At 46.9% G+C, this 18,799-nt stretch overlaps 8 protein-coding genes across 8 annotated transcripts; 6 read left to right on the plus strand and 2 right to left on the minus strand.

The window, feature by feature from the left end:
• Nucleotides 1-203: 203 nt before the first annotated feature.
• On the plus strand, nucleotides 204-769 carry N7516_006584 (uncharacterized protein; the record flags this gene model as incomplete). Its single annotated transcript, XM_057219304.1, has 2 exons — nucleotides 204-704; nucleotides 761-769. The coding sequence occupies 2 exons, from the start codon at nucleotides 204-206 to the stop codon at nucleotides 767-769; spliced, it is 510 nt and encodes a 169-aa protein (XP_057073395.1).
• Nucleotides 770-1,542: 773 nt separating this feature from the next.
• Nucleotides 1,543-3,134, plus strand: N7516_006585 (MFS transporter; the record flags this gene model as incomplete). Its single annotated transcript, XM_057219305.1, has 4 exons — nucleotides 1,543-1,679; nucleotides 1,743-2,766; nucleotides 2,826-2,946; nucleotides 3,004-3,134. 4 exons carry the CDS (start codon nucleotides 1,543-1,545, stop codon nucleotides 3,132-3,134), a joined length of 1,413 nt encoding a protein of 470 aa, XP_057073396.1.
• A 618-nt stretch (nucleotides 3,135-3,752) lies between these two features.
• On the minus strand, nucleotides 3,753-5,003 carry N7516_006586 (fungal specific transcription factor domain-containing protein; the record flags this gene model as incomplete). The annotated part of the gene is made up of 1 exon (XM_057219306.1): nucleotides 3,753-5,003. The coding sequence occupies one exon, from the start codon at nucleotides 5,001-5,003 to the stop codon at nucleotides 3,753-3,755; it is 1,251 nt and encodes a 416-aa protein (XP_057073397.1).
• Nucleotides 5,004-6,336: 1,333 nt separating this feature from the next.
• N7516_006587 (uncharacterized protein) lies at nucleotides 6,337-7,812 on the minus strand (the record flags this gene model as incomplete). Its single annotated transcript, XM_057219307.1, has 5 exons — nucleotides 6,337-6,408; nucleotides 6,462-6,565; nucleotides 6,628-6,721; nucleotides 6,778-7,665; nucleotides 7,723-7,812. The coding sequence occupies 5 exons, from the start codon at nucleotides 7,810-7,812 to the stop codon at nucleotides 6,337-6,339; spliced, it is 1,248 nt and encodes a 415-aa protein (XP_057073398.1).
• A 549-nt stretch (nucleotides 7,813-8,361) lies between these two features.
• Nucleotides 8,362-9,213, plus strand: N7516_006588 (MBL fold metallo-hydrolase; the record flags this gene model as incomplete). The annotated part of the gene is made up of 1 exon (XM_057219308.1): nucleotides 8,362-9,213. The coding sequence occupies one exon, from the start codon at nucleotides 8,362-8,364 to the stop codon at nucleotides 9,211-9,213; it is 852 nt and encodes a 283-aa protein (XP_057073399.1).
• Nucleotides 9,214-12,765: 3,552 nt separating this feature from the next.
• Nucleotides 12,766-13,830, plus strand: N7516_006589 (uncharacterized protein; the record flags this gene model as incomplete). The annotated part of the gene is made up of 1 exon (XM_057219309.1): nucleotides 12,766-13,830. The coding sequence occupies one exon, from the start codon at nucleotides 12,766-12,768 to the stop codon at nucleotides 13,828-13,830; it is 1,065 nt and encodes a 354-aa protein (XP_057073400.1).
• Nucleotides 13,831-13,853: 23 nt separating this feature from the next.
• On the plus strand, nucleotides 13,854-14,399 carry N7516_006590 (uncharacterized protein; the record flags this gene model as incomplete). The annotated part of the gene is made up of 1 exon (XM_057219310.1): nucleotides 13,854-14,399. One exon carries the CDS (start codon nucleotides 13,854-13,856, stop codon nucleotides 14,397-14,399), a length of 546 nt encoding a protein of 181 aa, XP_057073401.1.
• Nucleotides 14,400-16,709: 2,310 nt separating this feature from the next.
• On the plus strand, nucleotides 16,710-17,565 carry N7516_006591 (Transcription factor MADS-box). Its single transcript, XM_057219311.1, has 3 exons — nucleotides 16,710-16,966; nucleotides 17,075-17,209; nucleotides 17,267-17,565. The coding sequence occupies exons 1-3, from the start codon at nucleotides 16,742-16,744 to the stop codon at nucleotides 17,534-17,536; spliced, it is 630 nt and encodes a 209-aa protein (XP_057073402.1). The 5' UTR covers nucleotides 16,710-16,741; the 3' UTR covers nucleotides 17,537-17,565.
• Nucleotides 17,566-18,799: the final 1,234 nt, after the last annotated feature.

Raw genomic sequence — 18,799 nt, forward strand, 5'->3', positions numbered from 1 at the left:
ATTGGGCTACCGCCCTCTGTGGAAGTAACAACCGTAAGTCCCGAAGGCGACCCCTCCAAAATGATGATGTCATTCCCAACTGGGGTATAAGTCCCGGGAGAACTGAGAACTAAATCGATCAAACATCAATCTCTCCACTCTGAACTCCAATCTAAACACGATTCACAGATCTATCAAGTTGATAGCAACCGCAATCACAAACCATGAAGACCTTCAAGCCCCTGAATCGGGCATATCAAGCAGTCACCACAACCTACCCCATACACTCACATCCCCTTCCCCTTCGCAGCACGTGTTATTTCCAAGCACAGAAAAGACCTCAGTCAGAGGAACTCATCCTCGAAAGGTGTATCCTCAACCCTGCACGAGCAGAAACCTGCCAATCAGGCACAGACGACGAGGTCGGGCGACACAAATCTCCATACGACCCATCCAAAACAGCACCTGAGAAGGAGCACCTCGCACTGGAGGAAGAATACAAACAGGAAGGGGATACCATTCACGATCCGCTTTTTTTTAGTCCTGCAAATAGGGATTTCAGTCAACTTCTGGATCCGATGGCTGGCGTCATTCGTGCTTTGCAACACCCAAGGAGTGTCAAGGGTTGGACTAGAAAGCGGAAGGAGGCACTTCTAAGGAAGGCGCCGTACGAGATCAGGAAATATGAGAATGTATTTATTGAGGCTAGAAAACCTCATGAAAAGGTTGGTTTGAACGTTGATATGATTGGCTTTCTTCGAGGCTGGCTAACTTGGTATAGAAGGGTTGAGTTACCGGTTGACCAGAATGTTTTCCACTCTTCTCCATTGTCAGTTGTTATCAAATTGAGAATAATGACATTTGCAACTGTACTCGATCGGTTCCTTGCTGATTTTTCTCACACAAAATGTTGAATCTACGCCTGGGGAAAGTTCAGCTTAACCCAACCAGACCAGGACCCCATTTTCGTTCTCGAACGTCATGCTGATTATTTCTGTCCACTCTTTAGTATTATAGTTGGATACAGTCGAGAATGTCTGGAAAATACGAGCCACAATGTACGTAAGCACAATCATAGCATACCGTTCTGCATGATCATATTGCGTTGGTCCCCAGATAAAGCACTAGTCGTCGACAGACGGCACATGATGCGAATCATAAAATCAGTTAGATCGGGAAAAGAAAGGAAATATGCCAAAGCAACAATTACAATAGAACTCCTGGTATTTGTTCGCCTGTGAAATGAAATTGGGCCAAGCATTGGCCCCGGGAGGTCGCCGAATTAGTGGGCCACTCCCTACACGCCTCCACTTCGATCTCGGCATTTCAGCCGTCTCATTTACTATACACTCCCTACAACGTAGGGTTGAAACGGATTCAAAAAGATCGCCGATCACGGGATGTGAGGTGAACACAATGAAGGTGTGTGCTTGACCCCGAAAGATATCCGACTGATCCGTAGGCTCTCATAAATACTTTGGTATGTGCTCTTTATAGATTGCTATACATATATCACCCTGCGATTAAACCCAAAGCTCCCTTTGAAAAAAAAATCAGGCTATAATGCCCGAACCAACGGAGCAGTCGCAAAAAGATGCTATTGTATCAGACTGGGCCAATGATCCGGATAATGCAAAGAATTGGTCGACAGCCAAAAAGCTTTACAACACTGCTGTGCCTGCTTTATTATGTTTTTTGATGTAGGCGAGCATTTCGCCAGGTATATATATGATGGCCCTGCTAATACAAGAGGCATTTCGCAGATCATTCGGACTGGCGATTTATTCGCCATCTCATGAAAGCGCCCAAGAGGATTTCCACACTAGCACCACTCTCGCCCTGCTCCCCTTCACACTATACGTCTACGGTCTCGCATTTGGCCCAGCAGTCTCAGCACCACTAAGTGAAACATTTGGTCGAAGATTTATTTACGTCTTTGTGACACCGATCGCGTTGCTGTTTATTCTGGGCGGCAGTTTTGCGAAGAACCTTGCGGCTCTTGCCATCTGCCGACTGTTGGCCGGTATCACGATCTCTGCGCCGCTGGCTGTTGGTGCAGGAACTATAATGGACATGTGGACAGGGGTAAACATAAATCGCGGCGTGGTCTTGATCATGACTATTGCATTCCTGGGCCCAGCGCTCGGCGAACTGGTCGGTGGCTGGATCGCCCAATACAAAAACTGGCAATGGTCGCTATGGACTACCTTGTTCCTTGGTGTAGGTGTCTGGATCTTCGCGCTGGGAGCCCAGGAGACTTATGCAGGTCCTGTGATGCGTCGCAAGGCTAAGAAACTTGGCTTGCCTATACCGCCGGCCCCTGTCCCAGCCGGCCTAGCTGGAGTCCGTTTCATGGTCACAGTCACGCTAGCAAGACCGCTTTATATGCTCATACGCGAGCCTATTGTGACACTTTGCTCACTCTACTCTTCGCTGAATTTCTCTATATTGTTCTGCTTTTTGGCATGCATTCCGCTAATTTTCAGCACCACTTACAACTTCACGCCTGGAGAAAGTGGGCTAGTATTGATTGGAATTGCCGTGGGATGCGTTCTTGGGGGTATGGTTTTGATCCTCCTTGATTCTTATACTCTGAAGCGACATCTTTTCAAGTATAAGAATGCCGCACCACCACCACCCGAGCGCATGCTGTGGGGCGCAATGATAGGAGGTCCTTTGATGGCGGCTTCATTGTTCTGGTTTGCGTGGACTGCCCGGCCAGGGATCCATTGGATTAGTAGCATTGTGGCGACAGGTCTGTTTGGTTTCTCAAACATTCTGGTTTTTGTGAGTTGGCTATCCGTTCGCATTGATTATTACAGTTTTTCTGACGATGTCATTACTAGGTTTCGACAATGCTTTACTTGACCAATGTATACGGTGCCAAATACGGAGCATCGGCGCTGGCAGCCAACGGGCTACTGCGATATCTCGTCGGTGGCTCATTTCCCCTGTTCACAATTCCAAGTATGTCGCCCCGTGTGCTTTTTCTTCGAGGAGACATCTTGCTCATATCCTTCTTAGTGTACAGGAATCTTGGTTACCCCTGGGCCTCGAGCTTGATTGGGTTTCTGGCAGTCGCGTTCGCCTTTTTGCCATGGATATTCTACATATTCGGCAGCAAGGTCCGTCAGTCTAGCGCATACATTCAATAAGGCCTACACATACTGAGGGAAGGGTCCTTCAACATGCATTCACACATATACCTTCGAGGCATAATTTTATTGAACGAGCATTTAAGATGGCCAATTTGGGAATAGAATTCAATATAACCTTCTTATTGGTTAACCACGCTTCTCCCTGTTGATTCGCCCCAGACCTCGGGTGAACTTGGTATTAACACGAGTATTTTCGAATGTAACCGACTCTGCGGATAGAGAGACTTGCCACCATAGCCTGGGACATATCTGCATCGCCGCTTGTAGGATTGGAGCCGGGAAAATAGTTCCTAAGAATACACCTGTTCTAAAAGAGCTTTACGGGTTTGGAGCGCTTCGAATGGGAGGTAAATATGCAGGAGCGAACGACTAGGCCATTCCACAAACCCATACGACTCGGGGACGCCCTCAGTGTACTAGCAATGCCAAGTTCGCCGACTAGTGGGTTGGACCCACGGCATTCTTGGCGTCCACGTTGTGCGGTGTACCACCTCTAAGCTTGCAACTTCAAGTTGGGATTTCTGATATTATAGCGTTCAAATGTTTGTGAGCTTTACAGTGAGATCGTATGCTGGTATTTCGATAGCTAAGTGATGGAATGATTATGGGACTCAATCACTTTTGGGGGACAGGGATAAACATAGGTCCAACGAGTTCATGACCTGCCTCTGCAGAGGCCGCCTCAACCTCGCGTGTGGTGGCTCGGAGATTTTCCATAGAACAGGCTGCAATTTTCCATATGCTGCCCATAGATTTGAGAACACCTATGTTCAATGCCAAATATGAGTAATGCTTCCCAAATGGCTGCCCGGTAGGGGCAGACAAAACAGTCATCTGGATGATAGAGCTAAGGACGAGGGTGCAAGCAAAAAATGGAGAATTACCCGTCACAGACGTAGAAAGGGAAGCGAGCTTGGACAGCTCAACAGCTGCGTTAGCAACTTTGGCTGTGTGCATTTGCGGATTCAGCGAGGGTGATGGTATAGGTGGAGGCCTAGAACAAAACACCTCGCGGGTAATTGGGAGGAAGGAAGCTAATGATGATTTCGGGAAATGCAGGTAAATAGAGGCGCAATGCATGATCATAGCCGTCTGGAAATCAATTTGATTCACTTTTCCATCCATCTGGAGAATAGTGCTGCGGTCGCTAGGCCATCGGTGGAACCAAGCCGAGATCATTGAGTCTAGTACTTCCAACGTGTCTTCGGGAGCATGTGTCTCGCAGGCGATTAGGCAGTGTCGGAGAATGAATGTCGCCTCGACACGATAAGCAAGTGCTGAGATGCGATCCTTATCAGAGAATGCCCGGCGGCCTAGGTCCTTCGCAGAAATGGAGAAGACCCCAGAGTGACCGCCCGCAAACTTCTCGTCCTCAGATGGAAGAGACACGTCAGGCGTCTCCATGTTGAATTGTAAAGTGCCTCCAACTTGCACGGCAGCGAGAAGAGTGTCCACGATGAAAATCTCCCACAATGTCCGTCTCATGCTCTCGGCACGAGCGGTGCTCTGCACCTCCACGGTATCCGAGAGCTCTCGGCAGTGAAGTCCGAGTCTGAGGCTACAATCAATAGCAAAACCAATGCATTTCTTTGCGCATTCGGGGGCTTTGCGGCCATGGAATAGGATACACAAAAGAACATATGCTTGCGTTTTTTCCAACGCTAATTCAGCATTATCGGTGGCCATCCAAAGATCGTTTGAGCATTCAAGAGTTTGGCCAGCCGAAACATGATGCAATCCAATGAACTCGACGATGTTCACGAGATACTGAGGTGGTGAAGACATAACCCAGAGATCAAAGGGTAGGAGTATTGGATGCGCAGGGTAAAAGTACTCATAGAATACTTTTATCAAATGGATTCTCATTTGTGGTAAACTCTGTGGAGACTCTGTCACATAGGTTGGAGACGGGTCACCCAAAGCCATCAAGGATAGTGTGGCATCAGGGAGAAAGGAAGTTTCTTGAACACTGGGGATGTAACACGTATCGAGGCAAGGAAATCCACTCGGTTGTCCTCTCCGCCCGCGACGTGATGGAACGAAGTGACAAAAGAGGAAAAGAGCGCGACACCGGTCACATCCTTCCGGATTGCCGTCACATTTGAGATGTTTATCACGACAATTAAGACACGCAACTGATGCAGCCGCACTTGTGCTTGTCTGGTTGGGGGGGGTCCATTTGGGTGGTGGTGGTAAATGTTAGTAAAGAGAAAATGCTGACTCCATCCGAGATTCCAGGGCTAATCCATGAGTGGCAAATGTGGCTTACGGAGATGGAGACACGTGGTGAAGCTATGGCAAAGAATCATCTGAACATTTCCCAGAGATACATAATGCAAAGCCCATCACACATACATAACAAACAATGGAGTACTAAAATCTAAGGATAAAGATATTCAACTTGATTTGTATTATCATATGGGCACCATGGCCCCGGTCAGATGAGTCGGGAACCCGGGACGGCCCGGTGTACCCGGTGGGCACTTGGGCAATCTCGGATATTTATACCTAGCTACAATATATATATATATATATATATATCTTACTATATATGGGAGGGGAGGAAGACTGTAAGAGTTATAGTATAAACGTGCGTGGTCTTTTAATTTGAATAGTTCTCCAGCTTTCCTCAACTACGTGGATCAATATATGTCATGTGAATATGTAGTCGTGCACATGTAATCTGAGTGATGACAATTCGGTGGACTATTTCCTCCTCTGAGTTCCACATATTGTAACAAAGCACTACTTTTGAGCATCTTACTCAAGGGCCCGGTGGGCTACCCAGGGCAAAGCCCACCGGCCCCAGTTGCGTATGGCTTCGACAGCATCTCCGCCTCCAATGTCTCTCACAAGCCAGTTCCCTAAACTTCCATGATCATTAGAAACCAGATCTTATATAGGCCTTTTAAAATATAGCCTACTAGATACCTAATCTCTAACTATGTACAATTTTATATTATTATACTCTTTTTATGATTCCAGAATGCGTAGCGAGCTTAGAGGATTTTCGGCCTTTCTTTTCGGTTATGGTCCCAATAAAACACATCTTATCCAACATCTTATTGCTTTGAAGGCTTGTTCGTCCTGAAATCTTGAAGGCACCAACTTGATAATACATTTTAGCTAGACATAAAGAATACACAATCTAAATAAATATATCTAAACCTTTCCCCAAGATATGAGATATCTAGCATTTTCATGAAACTTTCCAGGCACCTGAACCACCGGAGCCTCTCCAATTCGGGTATGCCTGGCTGACATTGAAATGCTTGTCAATGAGTCAAGTTCGCGGCGTTTTAGTTTCCAACTCCGTAAGAGTACCAGGAATAGGAAAGCCGCTATATACATGAAGCCGGTAAATAATTGAGTGCCTAAGTATGGCTGTGACCCAGACGTGTGAAGTTCAAGCCCAATGGCTTCACCGACTGTATGCAATCGTCAGTTACATGGACGGGTTTTAAGCAAGGGATCGTGGGAAAAGTCATACAGGTTGCAGGAATAATACAGGCCAACCAAATGATAGCCAAACCTGATTGGAGGTCATCCAGACCGACCACTTCCGCACCCATGGGGCCCACCACCTAGCGATGGTTAGCATGGGACATGAGACTTAACTTTGAACTAGAAGCAGACTCACAGTCCAATAGGTGCCAAAGAAGATACCCGCAAACAAAGCAAAGACTGTAAGAGACGCATATGCTCGAGCAAATACCCATAGCAAAAGACAAAGCAAGCCGCTAATGCAAGTAGCAATGGCAGCCATATTGATGCGTCCAATTCGATCACTGAGAAGACCCACCATGGGACGACCAAACATCTGTCCAATGTTCATAACAGCCGTGACAATAGAGCCTTGCGTGGAAGTAAGACCAATACTTCTTCCGTAAGTGGCCAGCGAGAACCAGATAACCATGAATCCCATGACGCTGAAGAAGCTCCATCCGATAGCCAACCACATTTCGTAACGGAGACAAAGTCGAAAGTTGATTTTCGGCATTTTGTGCGTACCGCCCCCCGGTGGACTCCTGTACCTCCTGTCTCGGACGATAAGCACGCAAATAGTGTTGACTGCCAACTGAACAATTGCCAGGATACGATAAGACCATGGAATGCCAAATCGTGCAAGCATAGCATGCGTAGCTAGAGAGTAAATGAGTCCACCAGTCCCAGTACCACCGGTGCATATGCCTGCTGCGAGGCTGCGGTGTTTGTCAAACCATTGGGGGATCAGGTAGGTCGTTGAAAGGTACTGCATGCCCAGTCCCCAGCCAAAACAAACACCCTGGCTCAAGTATAGCTGCCAGATTTCTGTGCTCCACGACGCACCTAGCAGTGCAGCGGTTTCTAAAATGACCCCAACGGCCATTGTAATCTTTATTCCAAAACGATGATGGAGGATTGTAACTAGAGGGGAAATCACGAACGCTTGCGATGCGGAAAGTCCCCCAATGAAAGCGTAATCGAGTGCTCTGGCCCCCGCAAATGTCGAATGCGACGTAAAATAGGCTAGAAACACACCATAGCTCTGAAAATATATTAGCCTTCTTGGGTGTTTCTATTCTCAACAACTAAGTTGACCCACTGAGAGGATTCCCCAATGGTGGGCATTATTCCAGAAAACAGCGCCGACAATGACCCAGGCCTGAGGGCCATCAAGATCAGATGAGAGCATAGATAATATCCGTTGTATGTAAGAGAAATTTTCGGTTCCAGTAGTAGATCGATGTCTTTATATTGCTTTTTGGGGGAAGGGTGAACGAGGTTTAAAAGGTACCAGATGAGCCTGATCATATAAACACGAAAAGAAAAAAAGAGCCGGGATGAAGAATGTCGCCGAGGAATTACAGTAAATATCGATGATTTGAAACACCCATGATATCCACTATTAACGCGGTGGGATTGGGTGGGATGAATTGTGGGATAGTGGGATGATGACTGAGAAAGATGAGTGTATGTTATTTCAAAAGCTTTGTTGATATAAACATTTTATCTTGATGTCTCACGTTGCTCTCCACTGTTAATTTATCATCAGGGCTGTTGCTTATGAAGATATTCCCACATCTTTGACGGTTTGTAATGTCCTCCATGGTGGGATCAAGAACGGGTCCAGGAATGGCAAACTATATAAGTCTCCAAATGAACTGCTGTTCTACATTTGGTTATTCATTGTATCAATTCAATCTCTCCGAGTAAAAAACCTTCCCATCAATCAAACGGCACTATGTCCACGTTCAAAGGCAATGTTTCCATCACCCACATCACGACCGCCACGGCGATAATCAACATTGACGGTGTGCGGTTCCTCACCGATCCTGTATTCTGTCCTGCGGGCTCTGAATACGTCTACGACGGCTGGTCCAAGGCCCCCAACCTTGAGGAGTTCGGCTTCAAGGAGGCTCCAACAGCGACTCTGCGCAGCTTCGAAGGGCCAGCCCTCGAATTGCGCGACATCCCACCCATCGATGCGGTCTTACTGAGCCACGAAGACCACGTCGACAATCTCGATCCTCTCGGCCGCCAGTTACTCGACGGCCGCCATGTCTTCACCACACCTGATGGCGAGCACAATCTCAAGCCACGCCCTGGCGTCGTCGGCCTTCGCCCTTGGCAAACCGTCTCCGCAAGACTCGGAGGCAAAGACTTCCGCATTACCGGCACCCCATGCAAGCATTTCCCAGGTGGCGAGGTGACGGGTTTCATTGTCGAGTGCGACACCTTCGGCGTTAATGAGGCCGGTCTGCCCAATGTGGTGTACTTCTCTGGAGATACCGTGTGGATCGATGAGTTGGCGCAGATCAAGGACAAGTGGCATGTTTCCGTTGCAGTCTTGAATCTGGGAAATGCGCTTTTCCCGCATCCTAACGGTGTTTTGCAAATTACCTTCGATGGTAAGCAAGCTGCTCACTTGATGCGCGTGCTAAATGTCGACCGAATGGTTCCTATCCACTTTGAATCATGGGAACATTTCACTGAGCATCAAGCGGATTTGGCGACGGTCTTTGACGATGAAAAGGTGTCGCATAAGGTTCACTGGCTTACTCCTGGCGAGGAAACCCCGGTAGTGGTGGGTTGAGTGTGACTGACGGTGGATGTTATCTGTGGCATCAAGTATGATCAACCACAGATTTTTTAAAAAAGAAGATTAGGAAAAGTCCATTATGTTCTTGGTGCCTTTATTTGGTAGCCTCAGGCCTACGGCCCACTACGGAGATAAAACCTGTAGTAGATAGTTCGCACCTTGCTTCTTTTCTCTCCGCTCCATAGCGAATGAACACGGTCGTTTTCTCTACAGAGATCGCTCATTGTCCAGCAATCCCTTTCTGTGTAGAACCACGGATTCCAAACCCCAGTCGAACGGGGATACCTCGACTTATTTGAAGCAGGTTTCATTACCTTGCTTCAACCCCTTCAACAACCCTAGTACGAGACCGAATGGTAGTCACTATGGATGGTAGGATCATCCGTTAAAGAGGTCTCAATCGGAACACGCGGTAGGTATGTTGGGCGCTTGGCACGGTTATCTGAAGAATCAGAGAGCAGTCTTGAAGTACGGGCCAATTTATACCTATGTTGTAGGGACCTTCTAGAAAGCCTTGAATGTGGGCCTTTCTGAGCTTAGAAGCAACTTATTGGACAGGAGCATTCTTTGATTTACAATTATAGAACATTGGAAGAACTATGTTATTCTGGTGGCGAATAGTTTGATGATGAGCATTGCACTCGCACTCGGAAATGAGTACGCGTCTAGAGGTGATCTCGAATACCTAGATAGATAGTAGGAGCCCCTTCTACTTTATATGGATAGTTATATAAGGTGAAGAGGAAAATATTAGCGACGTATTGCCAAGCCCAATATGGCAAGCCTCACCGCAAAAAGAAACGCACTAGTTAGTCCTCTTTTTACAGCACAGAGTAGAGAAAGACCCTTGGGCATGGAATCCCCCCTTTTAACGCTGTGAAGCAACGCCAAGACTACCACTCGAGCTTAAAATGCTATCGAAATGACCGGCATATTTTGTATTATGTAAGCAGTTGTTTTGTGCAATCACATTGTATTAGTTAGTTAGTTGTGCCCCAGGGGATTCGTAAGTGCTGACATGGCTTTTTAATCTGATACACTGGACACATATGTAAAAGAAGTATGATAGGAGTACCTACCTAGGTAGGTTCCCCTTGGAGGCTTGTATAAGCAACCCTGACAAGACGCGTGCCCTTATTAGTACGTAACTATTTGGACCGTAGTAAATGCCATGGCTATGGGCCTGGACAGAAGTGGATGATTCTCCACAGTTCAGATACCTTCAGTATTGTACGTCGATGTATAACTACAAAGTACGTGTACTCCGTAACTATTCCGTACCATAGATTGATTGATGTACTCCGCATATTGTAACTGAAACTGAGAATAGGCTCCGGAAAAACTTCTGTTAAATTCATGCATATATACATCATATAATATATAACCATAGAATGATGAAACAAGACCAAAACAGAAACTACCGAGACCGATTTAAATTACCATTTTAAATGTTGTCGATCCCGGCCCACCTGGCTGTGAGGAAATCCATGGGCGAGGAGATGTTATCGCCACTCAAAATACGTGACCCGATAAGCTTCATTTCAGGGTCTCTCCTTTTTTTACTAAAGTACTTCTCCACAGGAACTCCTCGTCTGATGTAAAGATATTGGGGCAAATTGCGGAGCATCCTCGAGTCATAAGAATGTCTCATAATATGTACTCTGTTGGTTAGTTGAATATCCACCTATATATGTATATACATATGTATATATATATATATATATATATATTACATATTACACATAGAATACGGAGTACGTATGAATATCGGCATTACATGTGGTAGGACGTCGTCAATAAGGACGCGTGTCTGTGGGGGGGAGGGTTGGCCGCATTTGCCCCTCCGGTTAATTCTGATTGGTTGACGCGGCTGGATGCCAGGGCGATCGTCTTTGATCATTTCCGCTCTTCTTGGTCTTTGGTCTCTAATAGTATACTCCGTCCTCCGTACAATTGTTGTACACCTGTCCTTTCCCGTTATTTGATACTGGCTATTCCGTACTCTGTATACTCCGTGTTCTATCTAGGGTCAAGGTCAAGGTGGTTCATAGTGATTCGTACAACTTTTTATCCAAACCCTTTCCAAGGTCCCGCACTTTCCTTGAATGGCCCAAGCGCTAAGTTGATAACAGTGACGTGATCTCCAGTTGCATGTACGTTATTATATTCACATCATGATGGGATCTCGGGATGGGAACGGATGTTGTTAGTTCGCTTATATTGTCCGAGATTGTTAAATGATTGAGGCTCAGACAGGTTGCAGCGCAATACGCCGATTCGGATACATAACGTATCTAAACATAGTAATATCTATATGCAGAAACAAGTTTGGAGTACTCATTGGTTATTCCGTACAACATACAGATAGAGACGCGAGGGAGAGAGGGCAACCGGAGTTATTAGTAGACTGATTTTCTGGCCTATCATACAATTCATGTATGCAGATGTCCCAAACAGCTGATCGGCATTTTCACGCGAGCCTGCATCCAAAAGATGTGTCGCTGCAAACGGTCTTCTCGACCTTGAAGATACTTGAAATATGCTTAATTTAGAGTCCCAAGGGCCAGATGACCATTTCCGACTTGAACAACCACACCTGTGCCCAGGTTAAACAAAAACATTATTGTTGTGCTCGAGACAAGGAAACGGAAAAAAAAAAAAGAACACCAATGCCGATCATCAGTTTCATGGCGGAGTATTCCACTAAATCTGAGAGGGGATGATCACCCCCAGCCAACAAACAGCATTCCTTTTCTCGTCATGATCAACACTTAAAAATCAACAGGTAAGACGAAGCAAAAGGAAACAAAATATAAAGCCACATATCATTTGAGATGATCCTGTCGAAGACCTCCGTTCCTGCATCCCAATTTGGTTGGCATCAACACCGCAACCGGGGGATGAATACCAATATGCAATATGTATCCAGCTACAATATGTTCTGATATCACCGAAGACAGCATACTAAATGAAAAACGGTGGTGCGAACGTCAGATATGCATATACTCCGTACCATCGATGTAGAAAACAGGTAGAAAAAAAGAAGTAAAAGAAGTAAAAAAAAAAGAAAAGAAAAGAGCTAAATATATATTACGGTAATACCCATACACGGCCAACCCTGTTAATTGCTTCGGCGGCCTCCCTTTTTCTTTCCTCCTGCAACACCTTCACGACACAATCCTCCAAGCTCTCATCGACTTTTCACTCGGACTGGGCACATCGTCCAGCCGCGTTAGTCTTCTCTCTATATTCACTTCCAATCCTCATATCTTTCCCCTTGACAAACGCTCCCCCCTTCGAACCGTGTCGCAGGTCCCGACGCTGCCAGCCTCTCGTTGAAATATCTCTCGGCACTTTATTTGCCTGCCACTCTTTAATCCACTCTTGGAACACTCGTTTATTTGACTCTTCCCTCAAGTCGGAATTGGGTCTTGCTACCGGCTTTTGCTGCACGCTATTTCCGGGAAACGACACCTCACACGCCAAACCCATAACTTTTTATTCCCGGGTGTTCACCCCGATTTCGCCTCGCCTTCTACTATTTACATGTTTGAAAAGTCGTCATTCAACACTGGGAAAGCCAAAATGCCTCTATTTCGGATCAAGACGATATTCCCGCTGGTCGCTCTCGTGACCATCGGAATATTCTTCTTTTGCATGGAACGCTACGACCGCTCAGCTTTCCTTCGGTTCAAGCACCCAATTGATCGGGCCTCCTTTGGTGGAAATAAACAACCTCAAGTACAAACGCCGGCACAATCTGATTCGCAGCAGCCCACTAGTAGTTCCTGTGAAGCTGACCCGAAATTGGCCGCCCCCCTACCCTTCCCTGAATGGCTCCCACGCAAGAACTACACTCGCGCCTATTTCCGTCCTCGTCATGTGAACCCCCGCACCGAATTCCATACTTTGGAGGAAATCGAAAAGCCTGTGCTCCCGCCCATGGTTGTCATGGAGCGTGGTATGGTCGTATCTCCCGAGAACAAACCTGAAAACTTTGTCTGTCCTGAGATTATCGACGTCGATGTGGCCGCCGATGACGATGTCGAGGAGACCTCCAAGCTTCTGTTTGGTCTAGCCACTACCGTCGACCGTCTGGACCGTCTGCTCCCCTCCCTGCTTTACTCCTATGGGAATACCAAGGCCGGTTTGATTGTTCTCGTCCCTGAGTCTGACGACGACCTGGAGAAGCAAGAGACCTACTTCCGCAACCGCGGTCTGGACTTGACTCTCAAGGCCTCTCCCCTCGACTTCACTGCCCGTTACTTCGGTATGGTCGAGGCATTCACCGAGCACATTCGCAAGCACCGCCCGCACACCACCTGGGTTGGATTTAGTGACGACGATACCTTCTTCCTGTCACTCCCCACTATCGCCGAGGAACTGAAGCTCTTCGATGAGAACAAGAAGCACTACATTGGATCTTTGTCCGAGGCCAGCTGGCAGGTGGATACTTTCGGCCACATTGCTTTCGGTGGAGCCGGTGTGTTTGTCTCAAAGCCTCTTTTGGATGTCCTGATGAACCACTACGACGAGTGCCAGTCCTGGGGCGAACAGCCCGGTGACCAGAAGCTTGGCCAGTGTATCCAACGCTTCGGTGACACCCCCTGACTCTGTGGCCTTCGCTCTACCAGATGGACATGGCAGACCCCGTGGACGGTGTTTACGAGTCCGGTCGCAAGATCGAATCAATGCACCACTGGAACAGTTGGTACAGCAAGGACGTGGTCAAGATGACCACTGTTTCTGCCGCCGCAGGCCGCAAGTCTGTTCTCCGTCGCTGGGTCTTTGATCAAGAGGAGACTGTGAACACCGCTACTGGCGAGACTCTCCGTCATTTCTGGGTCATGACGAACGGCTACTCCCTGGTGAAGTACACATACGGCGAGCATGTGCCGGATGATGCTATCAACTTCGATGCTACCGAAAAGACCTGGCCCGAAGACCCCCGCGGCTATGAAGACCGCCTGGGTCCCCTGCGTCCCGCAGAGGAAGACGGTGTTGCTAAGGATCGGTGGTTGCTCCGCGATGCATTTGTGGTTGGTGAGAACGTGCACCAATTCTATGTTCGCGAAGAAGATGAGGGCCACAGCGTAATTGAAATTGTCTGGCTCGGTCCCAAGGGCGGCGGTGGCGGTGGTGTGAGTGACCATTATCTTCGCGGCACTTACCAGCAATAAAAATTGCACCGCTACTACTTGAGGCTGGTCCTTGGGACTGTTGTTCGTACCTCTTCACTTCGTTGCACATGATTCAGCTCTTTTTTTTTTTCTAAAATACTACACATCTTCCCTTTGCCCTTTTTTTTTCCGACTTCACGACACCAGCCCCATATGATTACAAGTCGACCAACCCAACAGCCCTTTTTTTTTTCCGGATGAGACTCGTGATCGTGACTTGCCCTCCGCGTCCTCCAGTTTCTGTTTTCATTTATCCGGCGTTGCATTGGCGGAGTCCAGTACAATTCAGGAACCTGGTGGCTTTGCGTGCTCCCTCTATATCCTGAACCCTGACTGACGGTGTATTCCAATTTTTGAAATGTTCAGTGGCTTTTTTTTTACCGTCTTCTTCCAGTCCTTGGACCCATGCGGGGCCTTGGCCGAGACTTGCCAGACCTAATCGGTTTGGCCTTGCTCTTCTTATCTTTCCTGATTTCTTTTCTTTTTTTTTTTTTCTCCATGTCTTCCGCGTTCTTAAGTGCGCTTTGGAGAAAAGCCACTTTCCGTGCCTTACGCCTTGCATCCTTTCTGTAAAAATAGACTTGACAGCAGACCCATTTTGGGGTCTCCGTTGGTGATTAGCGTTAAACTTTTGTTCGTTATGTGAAGAATATGATCAGTTTTCGTCAATTCAGTGTTGCATAGGGTATTCTTTGGCTATTCCATATGCAGGAAGGGATCCTAAATGGGCTGCTGCATCGGGTCTAGGGCTAATCGGATCGGCCCGTTGATCGGCTTTGGTTATTGTTGCTCTGTGGGCTCAGTGGGATGCATTATTTTCCTTCTACGGTCTACGGCGGTCGATTTTTACACTCGAGCTCCCGATGTAATCAAGGGACTCAAGGAACCCCTATCACCATTTAAGAAGGCTGCCACCTAGGTGTGAGGGGCAATGAATGTTGTGACTTGACGCTTGGAGCAACATCAACCCAGATGAACTATGAGCAGAAAAGATAGGATTTACTTGGTAAATGTGGGAGTAATAATAGGAGTAATAATAGAAGAAGTAGGGAACAAGCCCTGACTTACTACAGACCTACTGACCCAGTCACCCAGATTCCTGTGAACCCTAGTAAATATATGGAGTACGGCTGTGAGACACCAAGATATGTCTAGATGCTCTACGAGTTCCATGCAAGGTATGCATGTGTGTGTGTGTGTGTGTGTGTGTGTGTGTGTGTGTGTGTGTGTGTGTGTGTGTGTGTGTGCGGAGTAAGGGGATGTGAGATACCTAGGGGTTATTGTGTCGAGACGGTGGGCTTCCTTGTTCATACTTTGCTTTGCTTTGCGATAATGAATGTGAGATTTGGTTCTTGTGGTTGCAATCAGAAAGGAATGGGAATGGCTATATAAGAAAGATAAGGGATAACTAGATAGCCTTTGGGGCTATTTACAAGATACCCTTGAATGAATGCAGCCATGCAAGTATGTTGTATACAGGGCCATTATTCCGTGCCACAAAGCAGGTGCGACCCGCGCCTGTGTGATAATGTGAGCTCGGTTTTATTCTTATTTTTATATTCGACTTTGTAGATGTAGTAACCTTGAAATATAGGATGTTTCTATGAGATATATATATATAGGGAGATAGAAAATAAGGGATGCTCATGGGCATGTTTATAGATGGGATAGCCAATCATATAATGGCGGACCTTTGAGAAGTTCTGCCCCGTCGAGGCATGTGAGATAGAATGGAGTGTTAAGTGTACAAAGGTATATTATATATAGTTATATATATTTTTTCCGTACTTTTTTCTTCGAATTAAAATCCAAAAGAGAAATAACAAAATAACCCCCCAAAATCGGGAAGACGGAGAAATTGGCCCTGGAATCGGCAACAAAGGAAAAAGAGTCCAGACCTGAGGGGAAAAGGGCAAAAAAGGGCAAACGGGGGGCCGAAGGTGGAACCAGCCAATGAGCGATCGAAGCCAAGAATCGTGTCTGTTCCAAAGGAGGCGAATACAACTCAATTACAAGTCAATACTATTGTAAAAGTAAAAGTACTTTAGTCAAATATTAATTTTACTAGTATCTGAAGTACCCTAACTTATTCTAAGCTTACAGACTGTACTAATACCACTTATACACGTGATTCACGTAACAGACCGCCTGCCCATCGCAACTCGCACTTTGCCTTCTTCGCTCTCCCCCCCCATCGATTCCCCCATTCCCTTTCTTTCACATCCATAAACGCGTTACTCGATTGGGTCATCTCTTGCCTTCCCCTTTCGGTATCCCCCCTCAAATCATAACTATCAACCCCCCCCATATTAAACCCTCTTTTGTTGTTCTTAATTGTCAATATGTCTGCGGTTCTTGACGAAAAGCTTTCCCCCGGTCACGATGACCTTCCCGGCAACGGCGCCGATGCCCGTGGCACCAAGCGCAACCGCATGAGCGCCGACGACGAAGATGATGATGATGACAAGCCCGGCCGTGAGCGTCGCAAGATCGAGATCAAGTTTATTCAGGATAAGTCGCGTCGGCATATTACTTTCTCCAAGCGGAAGGCCGGTATTATGAAGAAGGTGCGTCGCGTCCCGAGGCCCCCCCTCCGCATCAGTTTCCCGATCGAGGGTTCTTCCTCCATCATTTGATCGATTGACACTTTTACTAACCATAACGGCTCTCTATAGGCTTATGAACTCTCTGTCTTGACTGGCACTCAAGTTCTCCTGCTGGTTGTCTCCGAAACCGGCCTTGTCTACACCTTCACTACTCCCAAACTCCAGCCGCTGGTCACCAAGGCCGAGGGCAAGAACCTGATCCAGGTAAGCTACGGTCTGCTTTGATAATACTCTTTCGTTCAACCACTAACACACTGACAGGCATGCCTGAACGCTCCCGACCCAGCCGCCAGTGAGAATGGTGTCGACGCCCCCGATGTCGCCCCCGAGGCCCCCGAAGATGTGGCTCACAACGTCAACGCGCCCCAGGGGAATATGCGTCCCGGTATTCACCCTGGCTACATGACCAACGAGCAGCAGCAGCAGATGGCGTACTACCAGAACCTCCAGCAGCAGCAACAGCAGGCTGGTGGTCAGTACCCCATGCCGGTCGGCGGTCGCATGCCACCCCAGCACCAACCCACTGCTTAACCGCCTTAAATTATGATCTGATCTGTGGGGGTCCTTCTTGCTCAAGGTCCCCGATGCTGCGTCTTCTTCTCTGTTCTTTCCTCCCTGCGCCTCGATCTCGCGTTCATTTGATACCCGTCTCCCTCTGCCAATCCATCATCCCACTCTTCCCTCGGAAATGGTCGCGCGCTGTATCTGCATGTGCCATTCTCCAGGGCACTCTTGTGAGACTATTTGTAAATTGTCAAGCACCGCGCTGGAATCCCATTCCAGTCTCTCTTTGATGATACTGGATCTGGTTTTTTTTCCTTTTGATATTGCTTTCTATCTCGGAAAAAAGGAGAAGCCCAATTTGCTGAGAACTATGGCTTTCCAATAACCTCCCAAAAAAAACTTACCTGAAAAAAAAAATGACCGTCACAAAAAAGAAACCAACTTCAAGAAAAGAGAAAGAGAGCGCAAGCAGACAAATCTGGGCTTCGTCGCTAATTTGGCTTTTGTTTTCCCCCCTCTACCTAGACAATGGCGGAGGATGGAGGTGTTCGCGGTGCATTGAAACTCGTCGGCGAAGTGGCTTTTCCTCTCTTGTCTTTTTTTTTTTTTTTTTTTGCTTTTTTAGTCTTTTAACTATTTCCTTGGTCACTGATTATGTTATTTTCCTCATTGTCTAATCTCAAACTGTGTGTTAATTGTTTCTGTTGATTCCATGCTGTGGGTGTCTGTCTTGGTTATGACGGATTCTCAATGCCATTTGGTTCGCACTTTGCACCACTATGGCTCGGGCTGGGTTACATTATATTATGTATGGTATGGAGCAATCGGATACTGTTCCTTTGGACTGTCTTGTTGCTTGTAGTCGTGATGGTCTATGAGTAGACTTGGGTTCTGATCTATCTCACCATGTACTTAAGTAGTGCGTGAGGTACAGCGTAAGGGGACGGCAAATCCACTAACAAGAAGGTATATTCTCGCTTTCTATGTATTTATTAAGCTATGTTGTCTCGAAGCACGTTTCTCTAGGCGTTCGAGAGAATTCAAAGTCCAGCTCGAACAATCTGGAAATGTTAGGGTTACTATAATCTATCAGATATACATTCCCAACTCTCCACGTATATTATTTATATATTCTACATGACTACTAGTACTTTATTCTAGATGCGGCCCAATTTACTTACAAACTGGAGAGATGTGTACCTCAGCATGCATGGAGAGAGTGTGATAAAGCTCGCTGACCTGCATCTCAGAGGTCAATGCCACACTAAACGGACCTTTGACAGAGAGACT

The sequence above is a fragment of the Penicillium verrucosum genome, assembly GCF_028828655.1.
Source record: "Penicillium verrucosum strain IBT 35672 chromosome Unknown utg000002l_segment0_segment0, whole genome shotgun sequence".
In the NCBI taxonomy this organism is placed as follows: Eukaryota; Fungi; Ascomycota; class Eurotiomycetes; order Eurotiales; family Aspergillaceae; genus Penicillium; species Penicillium verrucosum.